The sequence below is a fragment of the Choloepus didactylus genome, chromosome 18 (assembly GCF_015220235.1).
Source record: "Choloepus didactylus isolate mChoDid1 chromosome 18, mChoDid1.pri, whole genome shotgun sequence".
NCBI classification, from domain to species: Eukaryota; Metazoa; Chordata; class Mammalia; order Pilosa; family Megalonychidae; genus Choloepus; species Choloepus didactylus.
In genome coordinates, this window is record NC_051324.1 from 76376022 (window position 1) to 76399370 (window position 23349).

Here is a 23349-nt window from a genome sequence, read left to right on the forward strand (position 1 = left end):
CAGCTCCAATCTGGGTCACTGTGGCCATGATGTGGCTGGCCGCGCCGGCCCTGTGTGGACAGCGTCCTCCTGAGCCACAAGGGTTCTGCCCCCTGGCCCTCCGGATGGTTCATGGAACACACTCCCCTCCACCCCCTGGCTGCAGGTGAGGTCAAGGCCCGGCAGGACCGAGGGCTGGCGGGTGTGCGCTGCGCTGACCAATGCTGGATCCTGACCTGTGCGGATCCGTTTCACACGCGCTGATCACGTGGTAGCCGGGAGGGCGACCCCTCATTTCTCCCGGACCCCCCTCCATCATCCAGGAGCGCGGCGCCACCCAGGGCGCAGGCTGGTGTGGGGGTCCCACTCCCTCGCTGCTGAGGCTGGGATGGGGTTGCAGTGATTGGGGACTGGGTTGGTCCCAACAGGGAAGGGTAGCTGGGGGAGGGACTTCAGGCCGTCCCCAGCCAGTATACTGTCCCCACCGCCGCCACGACCGGCCGTAATCGCCACACCCCACCCTTTGCGCCTCCCCAGAAGGGGAGAGGGTCTCACCGCCCGGCAGTAATCGCGCGCCGCGTCCAACTCCCTCCCCGCCCCGAGAAAGGAGCGCAACCCCCTCGCACCCACCCCACCCCGAGAGAAGCGCAACCCCCCAGCGCCCTCCCCACCCCGAGAGAGGAGCGCAACCCCCTCCCACCCTCCCCACCCGGAAAGAGAAGCGCAACCCCCCAGCGCCCTCCCCACCCCGAGAGAGGAGCGCACCACCACCCCCCGCGCCCTCCCCACCCCGAAAGAGGAGCGCAACCCCCCAGCGCCCTCCCCGCCCCGAGAGAGGAGCGCACCACCCCCCCCGCGCCCTCCCCACCCCGAGAGTAGCGCAACCCCCCAGCGCCCTCCCCGCCCCCAGAGAGGAGCGCACCACCACCCCCCGCGCCCTCCCCACCCCGATAGAGGAGCGCAACCCCCCAGCGCCCTCCCCGCCCCCAGAGAGGAGCGCACCACCACCCCCCGCGCCCTCCCCACCCCGAAAGACGAGCGCAACCCCCCAGCGCCCTCCCCGCCCCCAGAGAGGAGCGCACCACCCCCCCCGCGCCCTCCCCACCCCGAGAGAAGCGCAACCCCCCAGCGCCCTCCCCGCCCCCAGAGAGGAGCGCACCACCACCCCCCGCGCCCTCCCCACCCCGAAAGAGGAGCGCAACCCCCCAGCGCCCTCCCCGCCCCCAGAGAGGAGCGCACCACCACCCCCCGCGCCCTCCCCACCCCGAAAGAGGAGCGCAACCCCCCCGCACCCTCCCCACCCCGAGAGAGAAGCGCAACCCCCCAGCGCCCTCCCCGCCCCGAGAGAGAAGCGCAACCCCCAGCGCCCTCCCCGCCCCTAGAGAAGACCGCACCCCCCCCACTCCCGCGCCCTCCCCGCGCCCTCCCTGCCCCGAGAGGGAGCGCAGGCGCTGGCGCGCGCCGGGGACACAAGAGCGCCGGGCCCCAGCTCCGTCCGCCTGCAGGCCGCGCGCTCTGGGCCGCGCAGATAAGGCGCCCGCCCGCCTGTCCGCAGAGACCCGCCCCTGCGCGGCCCTTGCGGCCCCACCCAGCAGGTCGGCGCCCACCACCGCCCCGGCCCCATGGAGCAGCTGCTGCGCGCCGAGCTGCGGACCGCCACCCTGCGCGCCTTCGGGAGCCCCGGGACCGGCTACATCAGCGAGGGCCGCGCCTACGACACGGACGCGGGACCGGTGTTCGTTAAGGTCAACCGCAGATCGCAGGTGCTGCTCCGCCCGCGGGGCCGGGGGCCGGGCTGGGGCCGAGGTGGGGAGTGGGGGGGTGGCCGGACTCGGAAGGGAGAGGTGGGGGAAGGAGGGGGAGGATGGAGAGTGTTTAGAAGAAGGAAGGGGGGCTTGGAAAGAGGTGGGGGGAAAGGGGGAGGGGAGGGGGTGGAGGGGGATGGAGGGAGCATGGAGAGAAGGTAGAGAGGGAGGGCAGGGGTAGAGAAACGAAGGGAGAGGGGGTGGGCGGAGGGAGGCGGAGGGGGTGACGAGGAAGTGGAGAAAGATGGGAGAGGGGGAGGGGAGAGGTGCGGGAGGTTGGAGGGGGGTGGACAGTGGAGGGGGTGGGGTGGGGGGCATGGGAGATGGCCTGCCTGGGACTGGGCTCGGTTACTGTCAGTCTCCCGTCAGCTGGTGGGCCCTGAGGGAGCTGTCACTGCAGGGGAAGGGAGCCTCAGCCTCGTCTGGGGGTCCCGAGGTTTTGTCTCTGCCGCACGGTGAACTTGCTCCCTTTTGCCTCCAGGCCCATGGCGTCGGTTTGCCTGTTGGTTTTAATTTCTGTGGCCTCCAAGCCGGCGGTTTGCCTCTGCCCCAGGCAGGAGGCCTTGACCCTGCACGGGACCCCAAGGGCCCCTCAAAGGCCCTCTCTGTTTACAGACTGTGCATGTTTTTAGGACCTGCTTTCTATTGTTTAAAGTATTTTTGTCTAATGATGTATAGGAAATAGTAACATTTTCAGAGAGAGCCAAGGCAGCTGGGAGAGCTCTGCACGCCTTGCCTTTGGGGGGTCAGTGGGGACGTGTGGGCAGCTCCACCAAGGACTGGGTGGTCTGGGCCACGGGACCCTTTCTGGTGGCAGCACCGCCTGGTGGGGGGTATATCTCAGAGTGACCTGCCCCTGCTGCACCCCATCTGAAGTGGGGGCCCCCGTCACCCTCTGAAGTCCCACCTTTCTCCCCCTTCCTGCCCGCTGGGGACTCCCCACAGCCCCTTCCCCTTATTCTCTTGTGTCCCTCACACGCCCCTCCCCGACTCGCCAACTGTGGCTGTTGCTCCTTCGGCCTTCTGGGCCCTCTGGCCACCCTGCAGCTGACCTCGGGCCGCCACCAGCGTCAGCTCCTTTGGGGCTCCAGCGGACCCCCGGCCTCCCCCACACCGAGGTCACACCCACACCCCATAATGGGCCTCGGGAGCTTCTCCTGGGCTCCCCTGGCACCATCCTGCATGGGCCCTGGGGCTGGACTGTTCAGGGAACTGTTGAGGGGTCTCATTTCAGAACCAAAATCCTTCAAAATGATGTGAGTCCTGCCCCCCGGGCAGCAGACTTGGTTCAGGGTCCACCCTGGGCCCAGAACCTTTGCACCTGGTGCTCGGAGCCGGTAAGCAGCAGGGCCCAATAACCGCATGGGCACAGGCACCCGAGCACATGGGCCCTGCCCTCTGCCGTGGGTCCCCTTTCAGGTGTGCGGGGCAGGCGCGAGGGCCCGGGCAGGTGTGAGGGCCGAGGGCGCCAGGGGCAGGGCTGGGGGCTGAGACCACCCCGCTCGCTGCAGGCCCGGCAGATGTTTGCGGGGGAGATGGCGAGCCTGGAGGCCCTTCAGAGCAGCGGCCAGGTGCGCGTGCCCCGGCCCCTCAAGGTGTTTGACCTGCCGGGAGGCGGCGCCGCCTTCGCGATGGAGTACCTGAAGATGAGGAGCTTGAGCAGGTGTGTGCCCAGGTGGACGCTGGTGAAACGCAAAGTGGGGGGGTGGGCGGCGAGAGGGAGGCAGAGGGGCTGGGGGAGACAGAGGGCGCGAGAGCGGGCAGCCTCTCTTCCTAGGCGCCAGAGGAAGGGCCGAGAAGAATCCTACTTTGCGGTTTTTCCTGTGGTTTATTTTTATTGTGGGCACATGATCATAACCTAGAATTTGTCACTGTAGCCAGGTTTAGTGGACGGCCAGAGGCACTGGTGGCATTTTCAGTGTTGTGTACCCATCACCACATCTGCTACCACAACTGTGTCCTACCTCAAAATGGAAACCCTCACCTGTGAGGCAGTGCCCTCGTTCCTGCCTCTGGCTCCGGTCACTCTGGTCCACTCTCCGTCCCCGTGGACTTGACCGTGCTGCGTGTTTCACAAACGTGGATTCTTACAGCGTTTATCCTCTAGTGCCTGAGCCTCTCTCCCTTTTATGACTGATAATGTTCTGTTGCGCGGATGGACCCCGTTCTGTGGATCTGTTTGTCTGCTGACAGGCACGTGGGTTGCTTCCCCTTGGCTGCTATGGATGACGCTGCTGGGAGACCTGTGTCCAGGTGTCCTGAGTCCCTCCTGTCGGTGCTTGCTCCGCGGTGTGCAGTTGGGAGTGGGGCTGCTGCCTTGTGCTGTTCCAGGTTTAACTTCCTAAGGAACCACCTGACCCTTTTCCGTGGTGGCTGCACCATTTTACATCCTCACCAGCTCTGTATGAGTTTCTCCACATCCTGCCTAACACCTGTTAGTTTCCATCTTTAAATGATACCCGTTCACCTAGCTGTGAAGTGGTATCTCACTGTGGCTCAGATTTGCGTTTCCTAACCAGCTAATGATGTTGAGCATCTTTTTATGTTCTTATTGGTCATTTGTCTATTTTCTTTGGAGAAGTGTCTGTTCAACCCTAAATTGGGTTGATTTTTGTTCTTTTTTTCTAATTATAAAAGTCAAACACATTCATTGTTTACAATGGAAAACGCAAGCTTGCGTAGAGGCTCTAAAGCCCCATGATTCCACCGGTAAGGTAAGGCCGCTGTTAACGTTTTTACGTATCATTATCATCCCAGTCTTTTCACTGTGTGTAATATTTATTTGTTTTTTAAAAAACTGGGGGCCGGTTTTTCACTTAACATTACTTTTTGAGGATTTGCCCCTAAATCCCCAGTTCCTCGCATGACTTCTGTCCAAGCCTACCTGCCTACTCCTTGTTGATTTTTCACCATTTTGTTCTGAAAAGGTCACTGCCTCCAGTTCATTTTTTACTTGTTAAAGAATGGAGAGTAGTTTTTAAGGTATTTAAAACAGTTCTCAAATTGGAGCATGACAAGTGGCTTTTGTTATTTTTAATTTTTATTTTTTTGGTGCATTTTTTCTTTCTCAGTCATGCCTCAAAACTTGGGGAACAGATGGCGGATTTGCACCTTTATAATCAGAAGCTCAGCGAGAAGTCAAAGAAGGAGCAAAACACAGTGGGTATGGTCAGATCACTTTCGTGTGCTGGGGACCCAGCTGCAGCCCTCCCCGGGCTGGCAGTCGCCTTGCTTCACAGTGGCATTTCAGCAATAGGTGCACTGCACACCGTCTCCCTTTACACGGCATGATGCAAATTAGGTGGCTGAATAAGAGCTAGGGGAATTGGCTCATGGCCACTTCTGCACCTGGCCCTGCCGTCTGAAGCCTGCTGGCCTGTTACAAGCTCATGCCTTGCTCCCGTGTACCTCCCTGGGACACCCACCCGCACTCCGCGTCCACCCCTCGTGCCCCCCCGAGGTCCGGCATGTACCAGGAGGGCTGAGCAGCCCCCTCAGCCGAGGCGCTCTGTCCACAGGCTGGAGGGCCGGGGGTGCTGAGCCCCAGCACGTGAGCAAGTTCGGCTTCCACATGGTGACTTGCTGTGGCTTCATCCCGCAGGTGAGAGCCTGTATGAGGATAACCTCTCCCCTCCTATGCACGGGGTGACAAGCCCCAGGTGCCAGTGAGATTGACTCTTGACTGATGAGAGCACAGTGTGAGCTGTGGTCCTGGGGGTGGGGGAGCTGGCTGACAGGCCCCTGAGCTGAGCTTGGAGGGGTGGGGGTGGTGGGCAGGGGCAGCGTCCACAGAAGCCCAGCCTGTCCTGGGGAAGCCACTGCACTCCTTTGAGAAAGCTGGGGGCCCTCTTGGAGCCCTCTATCGGCCCCATGGCCCCACTGGACAAGCTTGGCGAGGTCATCGGGCTCGGATAGCCCAGGCCCAGCCTGGCCTTGACTTGGGGCAGCCTGTGTCTGGCCCCCCACATCGGGTGTCGTTGGGGTAGGGGCACTGGGGAGGTGGCCAGGCTGTGGGGTCCTGGGGAGAAGCGCAGGCGCACAGAAGCCCCCTGACTGGGTGGTGGCTGGGGATGAGTTTGGGGCCTGACTTGCCCAAGGAGAGCAGGTGTGGACACTCCCAGGGTGGCTGTGCCCTCTGGGTGATTCGGGGGTGGGCAGAGCTGCCGGTCATTGGGGTCTCTGCCAGCCACACTGGGGAGGGTGTCATCTGATGAAGCCTGGCCACCCAGCCCCTCTCCCAGGATCTCTTTTTTCCACTCATTAGTCTTATCACTGATGTCTAATTTATGGAATGTAAAATTCAGTGTTTCACAGTTTACAGTTCAGAGGTTTTTAGTGTATTCACTGTGGTGTGCACCCATCCCACTGTCTGATTCCAGGACATTGCCATCAACAGCAAGAAGCTCCTTACCCTTCAGCTGTCACTCCCCATTTTCCCCAACCCCAGCTCCTGGAAGCCACTAGCCCACCTCCTCTCCCTGTGGATTTGCCTGATCCGGACATTTCGAACCAATGGGACCTCACAGTCTGTGACCTTCTCTGTCTGGCTTCTTTCACCACGCGTTGTGTTTTGAGGTTCATTCACGTCGTAGCGTTTCGGCCATTGTTATCCTTTAAGCTGAACAGCACCGGGGCCTCTTGTGTCGCCCCTCAGAAACCTGCGAAGCCCCCAGAGATGGCTGGCTCTCCCTGGAGGGCGCATCTGCCCTTGTGGAGCCATGTTCTGTGTGTGTCCGGGCGAGGGCAGCTCAGGGGAAGGGCCCAGCTTTCCATGGTGTTGGGGGTCACAGCCCTGCCGAGGTGGAGCTGGGCTTGCCAATGCTGGTCTCGTGTTTCTGACATTAAATCTGTGTCTTCATTGCCTGTTTACCCTCCAGGAGGAGGACAGGGGCTCGGGAGAGGGGGCCTGCGTGGGCAAGTGGGAAGGGATGGATGCAGAGTGGTCTGCCCAGGGGCTGAGGGCCCCGCAGTCAGGCTGTGGGGAAGGGGCCTTCCCATCCTGCTCTCAGGGAGCACCCAGCCCCAAGATGAGGCCGGGGCCGAGTGACCACAGCACCCACATATCAGGAGGGTCGCCACGGGAGCACGCTGGCCAGGCGGTCTGTACTGAAGATCTTGGGATGGTGGCTTTCCGGAAGGGTCCTGAGTAACCCTGGGCACAGAATCAACTTTGCATCTTTGAAGAAACAACACAGCTCCATTGTGGTTCAGTTGGCATAAAATAAACCTCACTGTGTGAAGTGTACACTTTGGTGAGAAGCGACACCTGCATGCATTCCTCAGCCCTCCCTGCAGTCGAGGTAATGAGCGTCTCCAGCACCCGAGAAGTCTATTCTTGCTCCGTTGTAGCCCCTGCCTCCTGCCCTTCCCAGCCCCTGGGCACCCACCGCTCTCCTGCTGTCACTGTAGATTAGTGTGCATCTTCTGGGATTTACTATAACTGGAGTCATATAGTCTGGCTTTTGCTTGGTACAGTTATCGTGATGCTCATATTGTGGTACCTGTGAAAAGCCCATTTCATTGTACAGATGTGCTTTGGTCTGTTTACCCGTTCTTCTGTTGATGGACCCCTGGGTTGATTCCATTTTTTTTTTTTTTTTTTTTTTTTTTTTAATAAATAAAGATGCTAAGAAGAACATTCGGGAGCAGGTCTTCCTAGAGGGGAGGACCGGATCCTGTCCAGTTAGGTGTATGTTTAACTTTTCAAGAAACTGCCAAACCGACTGCACCATTTTGCATCCCTACCCACAGTGTCTGAAGGTTCCAGTTTCTTCACATCCTCATTAACACTTGTTATTTTCGGTTTAAAAACCACTTTTATGACGGCCACCCCAGTAGCATGAGGTGGACTCTCACCGAGGTATGAATTGGCATTTCCCTGAAGGCTAGTGATGGGGAGCGTCTTTGTCAGCTGGTTGACTTGTGCTTATTCTTTTCCATGTACTCCTGTGGCAGAGTCGATCCAGATATTTTCCCCATTTCGTAAGCGGATTGTTTTCTTTCTCATTACTGGGTTTTGAGAGTTCTTTATATATTTTTGGATATGAGTCATTTATCAGATCCATGATGTGCAAATATTTTCTTCTGGTTCGTGGGTTGTTTTTTCTTCTCTTAAAATGTCTTCTGAAGAGCAGAAGTTTATCAATTTGTTTTCTTTTATGAATCGTGTTTGGGTATGCCATCTGAGAAACCTTGGCCTAAGCTGGGGTCACAAATACTTTTCCCTACTTTTACTTCTAGAAGTGTTATAGTTTTAGAGTCTACATTTTGATGTATGAGTCGTTTTAAGTTAATTTTTTATATGATGCACAGCACAGATTGAAGTTCAGGTTTTACACACGGACAGCAAGTTGTTCAGGCAGCACTCGTTGCTGGGTTGCGTCTGCGCTTCGGCGACAAGCAGCTGTTCCCCTTTGGGTCTGTCTCTGGATTCTCTGACCTGTTCTGTTGATTTTTTTGTCTATCCTGATGCCAGTGTCACACTGTCTTGATGACTGTAGCTTCCTAATAAGTTTTGAAATTAGGGGGTATGAGTCCTCCAACCACATTCTCTCTTGGAAGTTGTTTTGGCTGTTCTAGGTCACTCGCATTTCCATGTTGTCTTGGTTTGCCTGGGCGGCTGTGGCAAATACCACCCAACTAGACGGCTCGACCAACAATCATTTACTGTCTCGCTGTCTAAACTCAGGGTGTCTGCAAGGCGGTCCTTTCTTCCCCGTCTCCCGCGCCTGGAGCCGGCTTGCCGTGGTTCTGGGGTCCGTGGCTTGCATCGCTGCTCCCTCTTCCCCGGCGGTCCTTGCCTCCGTTGGCAGCTTTCCTGTTGTAAGGTCTCCAGGAAAGCTGATTAGGGCCGTCCCTGATGCAGTTTGACACCTAAATGGGATCTCAGGAGATCCTAGTCACAAATCAGTCCACACCTTGACTGGGCAATATGTCTTCAAACGGCACTGTCTACAAGTGGGCTCACACCACAGGAACGTGGACTGAGAACACGTATTTTGTTGGGGTACAGGATCCAATCTACCACACATATGTACTTTAGAACCACTGTGTCAGTTTCTGTCCCAAAAGAGGCCTGCTGGGATTTTTACTGGGATTGCATTGACTCTATAGATCAATTTGGGGAGAATTGGCATCTTAATAATATTGAGATTTTTGATAGATGAGTATGTTTTATGTCCCCATTTATTTACATCTTTAATTTCTCTTGGCAGTATTTTCAAGTTTTCTGTGGACAGGTCTTGCACATAATTTACCTTATTTATCCCTAAGTATTTCACATTTTTGATACTATTGAAATGGTATTTTTAAAAATTTAAATTCCAGGGTCTTTTTTTTTTTTTTGACAAGCATATAAGAAACACAGTTGATTTTTCCAGTTGATTCTTGTATATTAATCTTGTATCCTGCATTTTTGTTAAATTCATGAATTAGTTCTGGTGGCTTTTTTTTTTTTAATTCTACCAGATTTTCTACATAGAGAATCATGTTGTCTGTGAATAAAGACAATTTGACTTATCTATTTCCAGTCTATATGCCTTTCATTTCATTTTTCTTTTTTTTTCCTTTGAACCTGGTCCAGTAAAATGTGACTAGAAGTGGTGAGAGCAGACATCCTTGTCTTATTCCTGATCTTCGGGGGAAAGTATTCATAATTAAGTATGGGGTTAGGCTGTCAGTTTTTCTTAGATGTTCTTTATCATTTTGAGAAATTTCCCTTCTACTCCTAGTTTTCTGAGAGTTTTTGTCAGAAATGGCTGTTGTGTTTCGTTAAGTGCTTTTCTTGCATCACTGAGATTATCACGTGTGTTCTAGTTTGCTAATGCTGCAGAATGCAAAACACCAGAGATGGACTGGCTTTTATAAAACGGGGGTTTATTTCACTACACAGTTACAGTCTTAAGGCCACAAAGCGTCCAAGGTAACACATCAGCAATCAGGTACCTTCACTGGAGGATGGCCAATGGCGTCCGGAAAACCTGTGTTAGCTAGGAAGGCAGCTGGCGTCTGCTCCAAAGCTCCGGCCTCAAAATGGCTTTCTCCCAGGACGTTCCTCTCTAGCAAGCTTGCTCCTCTTCAAAATGTCACTCACAGCTGCACTAAGTTCCCTCTCTCTGAGTCAGCTCATTTATATGGCTTTACTGATCAAGGCCCACCCCGAATGGTCGGGGCCACGCCTCCATGGGAACATCTCATCAGAGTCATCACCCACAGCTGGGTGGGGCACATTCCAAGCAAATCCAACCAGCACCAAAACGTCTGCCCCACAAAACCACAAAGACATTGGCATTTGGGGGACACAATACATTCAAACCGCACAACGTGGTTTTCCTTTTTCATTGCATTATATGGATAGTGGCATAGACTGTTTTTCAATATTAATTTGACTCTGCTTGGTCATGATGTGTTAACCTTATATACTTTTGGATTCTATTTGCTAAAATTTTGTTTAGAATATTGGCACTTATGTTTATGAAGGATATTCATGTGCAGTTTCCTTTTCTTGTGATGTATTTGTCTGGTTTCAGTGTAATTGCCACTTTGGCCTCATGAAGTGAGTTGAGAAGTATTTCCTCCTCTTCAATTTTCTAGAAGAGTTGGTGTAAATGAGCATTATTTTTTCCTTAAATGTCTGTTTGAATTCATCAGTGAAACCATCTGAGTCTGGAATTTTCTTTGTGGGAAGATTTTTTTTTTTTTACTACAAATTCAGTTTTCTTAACAGTCACAGGGCTATCTAGGTTATCTATTTTCTTTTGGACTGGGCTTTGGTAGCTTGTGTCTTTTAAGGAATCTGTCAATTTTATTTAAGTTGTTGAATTTACTGATGAAAACTTGCTTATAATGTTTTTTTTTTAAATTTAGTTTTATTGAAATATATTCACATACCATACAGTCATCCATGGTGTACAATTAACTGTTCACAGTACCATCTTATAGTTGTGCATTCATCACCCCAATCTATTTTTGAACATTTTCCTTACACCAGAAGGAATCAAAATCAGAATAAAAAATAAAAATAAAAAAGAACACCCAAATCATCCCCCCATCCCACCCTATTTTTCATTTAGTTTTTGTCCCCATTTTCTACTCATCCATCCACACACTGGATAAAGGGAGTGTGATCCACAAGGCTATCACAATCACACTGTCATCCCTTGTAAGCTACATTGTTATACAGTCGTCTTCAAGAGTCCAGGCTACTGGGTTGGAGTTTGATAGTTTAGGTATTTCCTTCTAGCTATTTCAATGCATTAAAACCTAAAAAAGGTTAACTATATAGTACGTAAGAATGCCCAACAGAGTGACCTCTCGACTCCATTTGGAATCCCTCAGCCACTGAAGCTTTATTTTGTTTCATTTCGCATCCCCCTTTTAGTCAAGAAGATATTCTCAATCCCATGATGCCGGGTCCAGATTCATCCCTGGGAGTCATATCCTGCGTAGCCAGGGAGATTTACACCCCTGGGAGTCAGGTCCACATAGGGGGGAGGGCAGTCAGATCACCCGCCAAGGTGGCTTAGAGAGAGAGGGCCACATCTGAGCAACAAAGAGGCACTCAGGGGGAGACACTTAGGCACAATCATATAAGCAGGATTAGCCTCTCCTTTGCAGTAACAAGCTTCATAGGGGCAAGTCCCAAGATAGAGGGCTCAGCATACCAAGCTGTCAGTCCCCAATGTTTGTGAGAACATCAGCAACAATCCAGGTGAGGAAGCCCAACACCTCTGCATTCTCCCCCAGCTCTTCACCAGGGCCCCAAATATTTATTTTTTCTCCATCCAAATTACCCTAGGATGCATTGCTATTTCATTCTAATCTATACAGATCTACCATAGCACATTTCCCATTCAAAGTTCCATGTAACTGTGGTGTTTGAACAAACTGACTGTAGAAGTTATATTGTTTAGAAAATATAGATCTTACACCAAATAAACATTTCTTCCCTTGGTCTCACATGGAAGTTGAAGTTTTAACACAGTCAGTTTCAACCTTTACCCTTTGGCCCGGTTTGCTCTAGTCTTAACCAGATCTGCTTCATTCATATCTCTAATTGCAGTCTGGGCTCTTCTTCAGCATTTTTTTTTTTTAACAGTTGCTGTATGCGTTAATAGTGACATTCATATCTGCCGAGCTCTAGCTCTTGAGTTTTAGGTGTCACACAGATACCTGATGTTCCAGAGACCAATCAGATTATATATTAAGGGATCAACATCTCAGAGTTTGGAGATAACCATTACAATTCAGGAATAGATTTGACTGCTGTAAGAGCTTACAATCTAGAGACCATTACAATAATCATTTCCCTGTTAGGCTGTGCTCTAAGATTCAATTCTGAGTTTACACATTGTAGTTAGTCCATATTGATGAGGCATTATAGTGTTTGCCTTTGTTTCTGGTATAATGTTTTCTTATTACTCCTTTACTGTCTATAGAACCTGTGGTGAGGTCACCTGTGGCATTCCTGATATAGGAAACACATCTTCCCCCTTTCTTACTGATCAGCCTGGCTAGAAGTTTATCAATTTTACTTGTCTTCTTAAAGAACCAGCTTTTTATAAAATTGATTTTATCTCTTGTTTCTCTATTTTCTGTGTCCTTGATTCCTGGTTGTTCTTTACCATTTCCTTTCTTCTGCTTACTTTGGATTTAATCTGCTCCTTTGTTGTTGTTTACAGTAGAAGCTGAGGTTACCAATTTGTGATCTTGCTTGTTTTCTAACATAAACATATAGCAACATAAAATTTCCCCTAAGTACTGCTTTAGCTGCATCCCATAAATTCTACTAGACTATTTTCATTTTTACTCAGTTCAAAATATATTCTTATTTCCTTTTGATTTCTTCTTTTAACTGTGGATTATTTAGAAGCATGTTATTCACTTTCCAAATATTTGGGGATTTTCCAGAGATATTTCTATTGATTTTTAATTTATTTGCATTGTGGTTCGAGAATATATTTTGTAGGACTGGATTCCTTTTAAATTTATTGAGACTTGTTTCATGGTTTTATGATCTATCTTGGTAAAGGTTCTACGAATACTTGAAAAGAACGTGGGTTAGGCTGTTGTTGGGTGACGTTTTCTATATGGGTCGGTCAGGTCTAGATGGTTGATAGCGTTGTTGAAATCTTCTAGATCATCACTGGTTTTCTGCCTACTTCAATCAATTATTGAGAGATGGGTAATATTCTGTGGTGTGCCAGTTTGAATGTATTATGTCCCCCCAAATGCCATTATCTTTGATGCAATCTTGTGTGGGCAGAAATATTAGTGTTGATTAGATTGTAATTCCTTGATTGAGTGTTTCCATGGACATGCGCCCCACCCAACTGTGGGTGAGAACTCTGATTGGATAATTTCCATGGTGGTGTGGCCCTGCCCATTAGCTTGGCCCTGCCCATTGTTGGACCCACCAGCAATGTACAAAGTTCTTATTTCTCCACATCCTTAATATTTTCAGTTTTTAAAATAATGGCGATCCTAGTGGGTACAAAGTGGTATCTCATTGTAGTTTTAATTTTCATTTCTCTAATGACTAATGATGTTGAGCATCTTCTCATATACTTATTGGTCATTATCTTCTTTGGAAAAATGTCTATTCAAATCCTCAGCCCATCTTTAAAGTGGGTTGTTTGTCTTTTTATTGTTGAGTTGTTAGGGGTGCTTTATATATTCTGGGTATTAAACCCCTGTCAGATATATGGTTTCCAAGTACATTCTCCCATTCTGTATGTTGTCTTTTCATTTTCTTGATAGTGTTCTTTCTGCACAAAAGTTTTAAATTTTGATGAAGTCCACTTTATCTATTTTGTTGTTGCTTGTGCTTTTGATGTAAAACCTAAAACTCTATTGCTTACTACAAGGTCCTGAAGATTTTTCCCTATTTTTATTGTATGAGTTTTATAGTTTTATTTCTTCTATTTAAGTCTGTGATCCATTGATTTAATTTTTGTATATGGAGAGAGTTAGGAGTCCATATTCATTCTTTTGAATGTGGGTTTCCAGTTGTCCCAGCACCATTTGTTGAAGGGATTATTATAACCCCATTGAATGGACTTGGTACCCTTGTTGAAATCAACTGGCCATAGACGTGTTGATTTAACGCTGGTTTCTCAATTCTGTTCCATTGGTCTGTTTGTCAATCCTTATGCCAGTGCCATACTCTTTTAATTATTGTAGCTTAGGGTAAGTTTTGAAATCAGGACCTGTGAGTCCTCTAACTTTATTATTCTTTTTTCAAGGTTGTTTTAGCTATTCCAGACCCCTTGAATTTGAGGATTGGCCTTTGTATTACTGCAGAACGGCTACTGGAATTTTGATAGGGATTGCAGTGAATTTTTAGATCCAGTATTGACATCTTATGGCAGTACTGACATCTTGACAATATGAAATCTTCCAATCCATGAACACAGGATGTTTTTCAATTTATTAAGGTATTCTTTAATTTTTTTCAGCAATGATTTGTAGTTTTCAGTGTACAAGACTGTTACCTACTTGATTAAATTTATTCCTAGCTATTTTATTCTTTTAGATGCTATGGTAAATGGAATTGTTTTCATGATTTTCTTTTCAGAGTGTTAATTGCTGGTGTATAGAAACCCAAATGATTACTGCATGTTTATCGTATATTTTACAACTTTGCTGAATTTGTTTATTAGTTGTAGTAGCTTTCTGTGGCTTCTTTGGGATTTTCTGTATATAAGATTATATCATCTGTGAATAGAAATAATTTGACTTCCTCTTTTCCAGTTTGGATGCCTTTTATTTCCTTCTCTTGCCAAATTGCTCTGGCTGGAACTTCCAGTACAGTGTTGAGTAATAGTGGTGACATTGGGCATCCTTGTCTTGTTCCTGATCTTAGGGAGAGAGCTTTTAGTCTTTGACAACTGAGCATGATATTTTCTGTGGATTTTCCCTAAATGCCCTTTATTATGTTGAGAGAATTCCCTTCTATTCCTAGTTTTCTAAGTGTTTTTATCATGAAAAGATTTAGATTTTGTCCAGTGTCTTCTCTGCATCAGCTGAGAAGACCGTGTGGTTTTCTCCTTCATTCTTTTAATGTGTTGTGTAACATTGATTGATTTTCTTATGTTGATCCATCCTTGCATTTCTGGAATAAATCCCACTTGGCTGAGGTCTAGAATGCTCTTAATATACTGTTGGATGTGGTTTGCCAGTATTTTTTTTTTTTTTTTTTTTTTATGATTTTGCATCTATCTTCATAAAGGATATTGGTCTGAAATTTTCTTTTCTTTTGCTGTCTTTATCTGGCTTTGGTCTCAAGTTAATGCTAGCTCCACGGAATGATTTAGGAAGAAACCTGTCTCCTAGTTTTTGGAGGAATTTGAATAGAATTGGTGTTAAATCTTTAAATGTTTGGTAGAATTAAGCAGTGAAATTCTCCTGTCTTGGAATTTCTTTGTTGGGTTATTTTTAATCTCTTTTTAATTTTCAATCTCTTTACTTGATATAGGTCTGTTGAGATTTTCTGTTTCCTCTTGTGTCGGATTAGGTAATTTGTATGTTTCAAGGAATTTGTCCATTTCATCCAGGTTTTGTAATTTGTTGGCATATAATTGTTCATAGTAACCTCTTATGATCCTTTTTATTTCTGTAAGGTAAATGGTAATGCCCCCACTTTCAGTTCTAGTTTTAGTTGCTTGTATTCTCTCTCTCTTTTTCTTTGTCTGACTAAAGCTTTCTTGATTTTATTGATGTTTTGAAAAAAATCTTTTGGTTTTGTTAATTATGGTCTTTTTCTGTTTTCTATTTCATTTATCTCTGCTCTAATATTTACTATTTCCTTACTCTTACTAACTTTAGTTTGCTGTTCTTGTTCTAGTTGTGTGTGTGTGTGTGCGTGTGTGTGTGTGTGTGTGTGTGTGTGTGTGAAGTTAGGTTATCGATTTGTGGTCTTTCTTCTTTTTAAATGTAGGCATTTAGAGTTATAAATTTCCCTTTGACACTGCCTCACTGTGTTTCATAAATTTTGGTATGTTGTGTTTTTGTTTTCATTCATCTCAAGATATTTCTTAATTTCCCTTTTGATTTCTTCTCTGATCCATTGGTTGTTTAATAGTGTGTCATTTAATTTCCACATATTTGTAAAATTTCCAGTTTTTCCTTTGTTACTGATTTCTAGCTTTATTCCACTGTGGTCTGTTTCGGTTTGCTAAAGCTGCAGGAATGCAATAAACCAGAAATGGGTTGGCTTTTACAATGGGGATTTATTATTTACAAATTTACAGTTCTAAGGTCATGAAAATGTCCAAATTAAGGCATCAACAGGATGATGCCTTCTCTGAAGAAAGGCCACTGGCATCCGGGACACCTCTGTCACGTGGAAGGCACACGGCCACGTTGGCTGGTTTCATTGCTTTCAGCTTCTGGCTCCAGTGGCTTCCTCTCAGCTCCTCTGGGGGCTTTTCTCTCCACACTTCTCTGGATGTTTCTCTATGAGCTCTATGGACTTTTTCTGTGTCCTATATCCTCTTATAATATCAATAAAAGGACTAAGACCCACCTTTGATGGGCTGGGGTCACATCTCAATTGAAACAACCTAACCAAAAGGTTCCACCCACAGCAGATCTGCACCCACAGGGATGGATTAAAAGAATATGGCCTTTTCTGGGGGACACAGAGCTCCAATCTACCACATGGTCCAAGAAGATACTTTGTATGATTTGAGTATTTTAAAGTTTATTAGGATTTGATTTGTGGCCTAACATATGGCCCTTCCTGGAAAATGTCTCATGTGCACTTGAGAAGGATGTGTCTTCTGCTGTTGTTGGGTGGAGTGTTCTATATATGTCCATTCACTTTAATTGGTTAATAGTCCTCTGTTGCCATTTTAGATGTTCCATTATTTATTGAAAGTGGTATATTGAAGTCTCTATTATTATAGAACTATTTATTTCTCTCTTCAATTACGTCGGTTTTTGCTTCATATATACTGAGTCTCTATTGTGAGGTGCGTATATGTTTAAAATCATTATTTATTCTTGCTGGATTGAACCTTTTATCAACATATAATACCTTTATTTGTCTATTGTTATCTTTTTTGACTTAAAATCTATTTTGTCTTACAATAATATAACCATTCCAGTTCTCTTTTGATTACTGTTTGCATGGAGTATCTTTTTCGACCCTTTCTCCTTTGACCTCTTTGTGCCTTTGTATCTAAAGTGAGACTCATTTAGACAGCATATGTCAAACTCCCTTTTGATAGCGGAATTTTCATTGACCTTTAAAGTAATAACTGAGAAGAATTTACCTCTGACATCTAGCTATTTGTTTTTTGTATGTCTTGTGTTTTCTTCCTCAGTTTCTCCATTACTGCCTTTTATTTTGGTGTTTAGTTGCTTTTTTGTGGTGTACCATTTTGATTTCCTCCTTCTTTCCTTTTCTTTCTATATATTTTTTATTATTTTATTAGTGGTTACCTTGTAATTACTATTAATGTCTTAGGCTAACAACAAACTAATTCAACTAATACTAACCTAGTTTCAGTAGAATATAAATTCTTTCATATATCTCTGTCCCTCACCCTTTATTTTGTTTTTTTCTCAGAACAGATACATTTTGTGCCCATTAAAATAGATTTTAAATGATACTTTACCCATTTGCCTAAGTCCTATGGGGGTGGGGGGAAGCAGTCATAAACCAAATTTCAAAATAGAGGATTTTATATTTACCTATGTAGTTACCTTTACGAATTTCTTCTTTTGGCTTCAAGTTACTGTCTAGTGACCTTTTATTTCAGCCTTAAGGACTCCTTTTAGCATTTCTTGCAGGGCAGGTCTTCTGGTTATGAACTCTCTCAGCTTTTGTTTATCTTTAAATGTCTTAATTTCTCCTTCATGTTTGGAAAATAATTTTGCTGGATATAGACTTCGTGGTTGACTTTTTTTCTTTAAGAATGTTAAATATGCCATCCCACTGTCTTCTGGCCTCCAAGAGTTCTGATAAGAAATCTGCTTATAATCTTATTGGGGATCCCTTGTATGTGACAAGTCGTTTCTGTCTGGCTGCTTTGTAAATCCTCTGTCTTTGGAATTTGATGATTTCCCTCTAATGTGTCTTGGTGTATTTCTCTTAGAGTCTATCCTGCTTAGATTTCTTTGAGATTCCTGGATGTGTGTATTTATGTCTTTCATCAGATTTGGGAAGTTTTTGGCCATTTTTTATTCAAATACTTTTTCTGCCCCTCTCTCTCTCTCTTGTCCTTCTGGGACTTCAGTGATATGTATGTTGGTTTGCTTGACGGTTTTACCCAGGCCCCTCAAACTCTGTTCATTTTTCTTCATATTTTTTCTTTCTGCTCCTCACATTGGATAATTCCAATAATCTTGCTTTTTTGTTTACAGATCCTTTCCTGTCTGTCTGTCAGAATTTCTGTTGCATCCATCTTAATGAGTTTTTCGTTTCAGCTACTGTGCTTTGCAGCTCCAGAATTTCTGCTTGGTTCTTTTTATAATTTCTGTCCCTTTAAATGCAGACAACATTTTCCTGATTTCCTTTATTTATTTGTATATGGATTCCTTAATTCATTGAACATATTTAAGACTGCTGGTTTAAAGTCTTTGACTAATAGTTCCAATGTATTAGCTTTCTCAGGGATGGTTTCTAACAAATTATTTTTTCCTGGGAATGGGCCATTCTTTCCTGTTTCTTTGTGTGTTTTGTAATTTTTTATTGAGAACTGGCGATTCTGAGTATTATATTGTTGTAACTTTGGAAATCTGGTTTTCCATGTCTCTGGGATTGATGAGTTTCTGTTGATGATGATGATGATGATGATGACTGAAACTGTCCATTTCCACATTATTTTTGCTCCAAACAGGGAGTGGAGAGAGAAAAGAAAAGAAAAAAGAAAAAAAAGAGGTACTGCCTCTTTAAGACTTTGTTTCTGCTTTTGCCTGAGGGTGGTTGGAATAGTGGCACCTTCAGTGATCTGAAGTAGCTGATGAAAAGCTGTGATCAGCGGTTAGACCACACACTCCTGGATTCTGGAAGACTGGTTCTTTATAAGTCACCTTGGCACCAGCAGGCTGCACTTGGAGTGTGGGCTGCACCTACCTCTGCCTGCCAAGTGTTTGGGGGACAGGGGTTGGTAGCTGCTGCATGGAGGGTGAAATAAGCTGATCTTTACTGCAGTTTACTAGCCTCTTCCTCCTGCTCTTCGCTGGATGCTGCACAGTGTTCCGTTGCACTCCAGAGACTTAAAATAGTTGATTCAGACAGTTCCTGCTAGTACAACAGTTGTTTTGGTTGAGGGACTGATTCCTGGCACATTGTACTCCACCATCTTACCACAAGCCTCCCTCCCCTTCCTTTTAGTTTTAATCTATTTCTGTTTTTATATGTAAAGTTCATTTCTTGTAGACAGCTTACAGTTGGGTCTTGTTTTATTTTAACCAATCTCTGCCATTTAGTTGGGGTTATTTAGACCATTTACATTTAATGTGATAATTAATAGGTTTGGCTTAAGTGTATTATCTTGCCATTTATTTTTTATTTGTACCACCCATTTGTTCCTTTTTCCTCTTTATCTGCCTTCTTTTTGATTAACTGAAGATTTAAAAAAAAAAATTCTGTCATCTCTTTTGTTGACTTACTTGCTGTGTTCTTTTAGTAGTCATTGCAGGGTTTAAGAAGATTCCATATGTAATACTTGCCTGTGACCCCTGGTTGCCATGCTGGCCTCTTTTCCCTTGTTGCCCAGGTGAATGAATGGCAGGATGACTGGCTGACCTTCTTCACCCGACACCGGCTCCAAGCACAGCTGGACCTCATTGAGAGGGACTGTGCTGACAGAGAGGCTCGAGAACTCTGGTCACAGCTACAGGTGGGTTCAGCAATGACTTCTCCAAGGAGGGAGGGTGCCCTCTCAGGATCTCTAGTGGATGTGAGCCTGAGCATGGAACACTGAACCCTAGATCAGAGCCGGTCAAGTCAGGGACATGTTCCAAGAGCCTGACTACTGGCCTTACGGGAGAACTGGGGGTGGCGACCAAGTACATGTTTGACTCCTGAGTGCATCTCTTATCTGCTAGGTGATCTGGTATTAACCTTTTCTCCTGTAAAACGGAGGTGATTAAATAAGATGACAGTACTTGGCTTGTAAGCAGCAGCATTTATTATTAGTTTTATCATTATTAGTAAAACTTGTGCATTTTTACTGTTTCTTCTTCTCTGACAGACTTGAATGTCCCACATCTCAGTGAAGGTATGGGCAGCATCTGCCCTAGAGTGACTGGTTTCAAAAATAACTCCCAAAATGTTAAAGAACGGAATTTGCATATTAGTCCATGCTGGGTCTGTGTCAAGGAAATTTTATTTAACTCCTTAATGAAGTAGCAGCAAGATACAAAAGAGGTGCAGATATGTATGTGAGTAGAATAAAAGAAAAGCAGAGGAGGATCATTGAGTTAGTTGTGACACTGGTTCACGCCTGACAGGCAACAGAACAATAACCTTTAGGGTTCTCTTTTCAGCTGAGCAGAAATCATTTTCATTTTATCAGTTTCCCACATTAAACTTTTCCTGTGTGAAACATCTGGATCTAAATTAGTAGTGAACAGCAAGTCAAGGAGTTGTATTTCTCTAGCTAGGGAACCCTCATCTCCGGGTTTGGCAGGCAGTGCCCTGGGTGGCTCTGTGGGAGCATGTGTCATCTCTGCCTTGTTTCCAGGTATAGGGTGAGGAGACTGGCTCCCCTGGTCCCACCCTAATGCTGTGCACAGAGCTTTTGGTAATCTTTTCCTAGGTGAAGATCCCAGATCTGTTCTGTGGCCTGGAGATCGTCCCCGCCCTGCTGCACGGAGACCTCTGGTCAGGAAACGTGGCTGAGGATGACGCAGGCCCCATTATTTATGACCCAGCGTCCTTCTACGGCCACTCTGAGTTTGAACTGGCAATTGCCTCCATGTTTGGAGGATTTCCCAGATCGTTCTTCAGCGCCTACCACAGGAAGATCCCCAAGGCCCCAGGGTTCGACAGGCGGCAGCTGCTCTACCAGCTCTTTAACTACGTGAACCACTGGAACCACTTTGGGCAGGAGTACCGGGGCCCCACTCTGCGCACCATGAGGCAGCTGGTGAGGTAGCCTCCAAGCAGGAACCCCTGTGGGTGCCCCAGCCCCTTGCTTGACAAATGGTAGGGGCATCAGCGGCAGAGGCAGCTTCAGCAACTAATAAAGCCCCTGGAAGCCCAAGGCTCCCGGGACCACACCTGCTGGGTCTTACCAGTGCCTCTGCTGTCTGTGGATCTTAGCGTTCCCCTTGCCAGCATCCTCCCTGCAGTGCGGCCAAATGACAGAACTGGGGGTCCACAACAGATTCGTGCCATCTCAGTCTGGGGGTTCTGGAGTGTAATAGTTGGATAGGAATTTATATAGACTCAGGGTTTGCTCAGACTGCTGTTGGCACCACCGTCCCTCTGGACTGAACTCCAGGCTCCAGTTTCTGGCTCAGGCAGAGCTGGGGACTGTGAGATGGGCTTCTAGAGTGGCCGCCTCTGGGGCTGGGTGGGGCTGCCACCACTGCCCATCCCCTCCTCCACATCCCGCTTTTCAGGTGTGTCCCTGATAAAAGAGGTGGACAAAGGAAGGGGAAGGTCTCAGGGGGGTTTGTACCGTGGGCCTTGCTCTGAGGAGGTCCCGGCCCCTGACAACCCTGGGGACCACAGCTGGTATTGGGTGGTGGTGAGCGAGCCCGTGGGCCACAGGTGCTACGGAAAGGACGATGGGGCTTTATTCTGATGTTGATGACTCAGAAGACCAAGTTCTAATAACAAATCAGACACACTAGGGAAAACCACGCAGAATTTAGACAGGTTGGTGCTATTTAAAACGCAGATTCCTGGGTATGCTTCCAGAGATGGATTCCTTAGGTTTCTGAGTTGGGCCCAGGGATAACGACAAATTCATGGGAATTCCAGTCCAGAATTCCACCGCGGGAATCGCCGCCTCAGAGACCTGTCCTTCAGGCCTCGACGTGGAGGCTGTGGCCAGGGGGGCAGGGGTGTGTGGAAGCCCGAGATGGAGATGAGCACGCAGGAAGCGTCCCCCAGGCTCGCAGGACCCCCAGTGCGTAGGGGGGAAGGGGGAGGTAAAGAGGCTGCGGGAGACGGGGAAAGGGAAATGGGGTGACGGAGGGGGAGGCGGAGGTAGAGCGGGAAGGGGACCAGGAGGAGAGGAAGTGGAAGAGGGAAGGGGAAGGCGCTGAAGGTCCCGGGCTGGACAGCAAGGCGTTCCAGCAGCAGGCTGCCCGGCCCGCGGGGTTTCTCCTCCAGAGAACCCGGTGGGGGATGGCGAGGCCGCTCGCGCCGCCGCCGCTCGGCCCCCGCGGCCCCGGGGAGGGCTGGAAGGGCGCGCAGCAGCACGCGCAAGCCTGGACCCTCGGGGGAGGTTCCCTCCGGGGCAGGGACGTCGGGGTGTCCGGCTTCCGTCGTCGCACCCCTCGGCCCGGACCGGACGGTGCCCGCCCCCGTGCGCGCCTGGAGGCACCGGCGCCCCCGACTCGCCGCCCGGCCGCGCCCCGCGGAAGCGTCCGTTACGCGTCGGCGGTGGGCGCGCCCCCATCGCCGCCTTCTTGAGGACCCTCGCGAAGGCCCGACGGGCGCACGCCGCGCCGCCAGCTGGGCCCCACCCCCGGACCCGGGACCCGGGACCCGGGACCCCTGCCCGGCGGTACTGTTCTCCCGGGTGTCCGGGGCCCGTGCCCCCGCCTCGCGCTGCGCCCTCAGGGACTTCCCCGCCCGAGGCCCCAGGCTCCGCGCTCGCCTCCGCGCGCGCTGGTTTGGCCGCTGGCGCGCTCCGTAGCGGGGCTGGCGTGCGGGGTCGGAGGTCGCGGGGTGGGGCCAGCGCAGGTTGCCGCCTCCGCGGGCTTCTCCTCCGGCTCGGCTTCATCCCTCGTCCCTCGTCCCTCGTCCCTCGTTCTCCGTCTTCCAGCTGACCAGAGCCGCGAGCGCGTGAGGCGGGGGCCGGGGCCGGGGCCGCGGGGCGGGTGGGGCTGGGGCCGGGGTCCCCGGGAGGCCCGGGTCGGCCTGCGGGCGCGGGCGCCGCCTTTAGCCTGCGCGACCTGCCCTTTCCCAGGCCCCAGGATGGCCCTGAGCGACGAGCCGGCCGCGGGCGCCCGGGAGGAGGAGGCGACGGCGGCGGAGGGCGGCGACCCCGACCCCGACGCTCTCGCCGGCGGCCGCGCCTTCGAGTCGTTCGGCGAGAGCTCGGAGACGCGCGCGCTGCTCGGCCACCTGCGGGCGGCGCACGGCGACCCGGTGGCCAGGGAGGTGGCCCTGGAGCGGTTCAGAGGTGAGCGCGGCGGCCGCCCCCACGCGCCCACGGGGAGGAACGCGGGGAAGGGGAAGGGGCCGAGGAGAAAGGGCACAGGACGGCCCTCCCCGTGCGGTGACTCGGGAGCCCTGGCCAGGCCGAGGTGACGGAAGGTGGGCACTGCCGCGCCTGCCCGTGGGGGGATCCTCTGCGGAGAACTGCTGACGGGCGTGCTTGGGGGAGCCTAACGGTGACAGGTCCTGGTAAGACGAACGTAAACTTCTCTTGGG

At 48.9% G+C, this 23349-nt stretch overlaps 2 protein-coding genes across 5 annotated transcripts in view; both read left to right on the forward strand.

The window, feature by feature from the left end:
* Nucleotides 1–1404: 1404 nt before the first annotated feature.
* FN3K (fructosamine 3 kinase) lies at nucleotides 1405–21031 on the forward strand. 3 transcript variants are annotated; one of them, XM_037810621.1, is made up of 6 exons: nucleotides 1407–1742; nucleotides 3296–3447; nucleotides 4856–4947; nucleotides 5303–5385; nucleotides 19511–19633; nucleotides 20555–21031. In XM_037810621.1, the coding sequence occupies exons 1-6, from the start codon at nucleotides 1602–1604 to the stop codon at nucleotides 20891–20893; spliced, it is 930 nt and encodes a 309-aa protein (XP_037666549.1). In that variant the 5' UTR covers nucleotides 1407–1601; the 3' UTR covers nucleotides 20894–21031. The 3 variants fall into 3 exon arrangements, with proteins under 3 accessions (XP_037666550.1, XP_037666549.1, XP_037666551.1); XM_037810623.1 differs by lacking the exon at nucleotides 1407–1742 and adding an exon at nucleotides 2963–3121; XM_037810622.1 differs by lacking the exon at nucleotides 5303–5385 and having other exon boundaries at nucleotides 1405–1742; nucleotides 4856–4943.
* Nucleotides 21032–22063: 1032 nt separating this feature from the next.
* The window catches only part of TBCD (tubulin folding cofactor D), a 229186-nt gene continuing 227900 nt past the window's right edge, over nucleotides 22064–23349 (forward strand). The window contains exons 1-2 of one of the 2 annotated variants that reach the window (XM_037810609.1): nucleotides 22064–22477; nucleotides 22883–23098. In XM_037810609.1, coding sequence (XP_037666537.1) covers nucleotides 22891–23098 — 208 coding nt within the window. In that variant the 5' untranslated portion in view covers nucleotides 22064–22477; nucleotides 22883–22890. Of the gene's footprint in view, nucleotides 22478–22626; nucleotides 22759–22882; nucleotides 23099–23349 lie in introns of those variants that run through there. The other variant, XM_037810608.1, reaches the window with a different exon arrangement.

What these genes read in the sequence shown, in the direction of transcription:
- FN3K (XM_037810621.1), top strand. Translation starts at nt 1,602, where the DNA reads ATGGAGCAGCTGCTGCGCGCCGAGCTGCGGACCGCCACCCTGCGCGCC. An exon ending in GAAGGAGCAAAACACAGTGG is followed by an intron (nt 4,948 to 5,302) that starts GTATGGTCAGAT and finishes CTCTGTCCACAG; the next exon opens with GCTGGAGGGCCGGGGGTGCT. An exon ending in GCTGTGGCTTCATCCCGCAG is followed by an intron (nt 5,386 to 19,510) that starts GTGAGAGCCTGT and finishes CTTGTTGCCCAG; the next exon opens with GTGAATGAATGGCAGGATGA.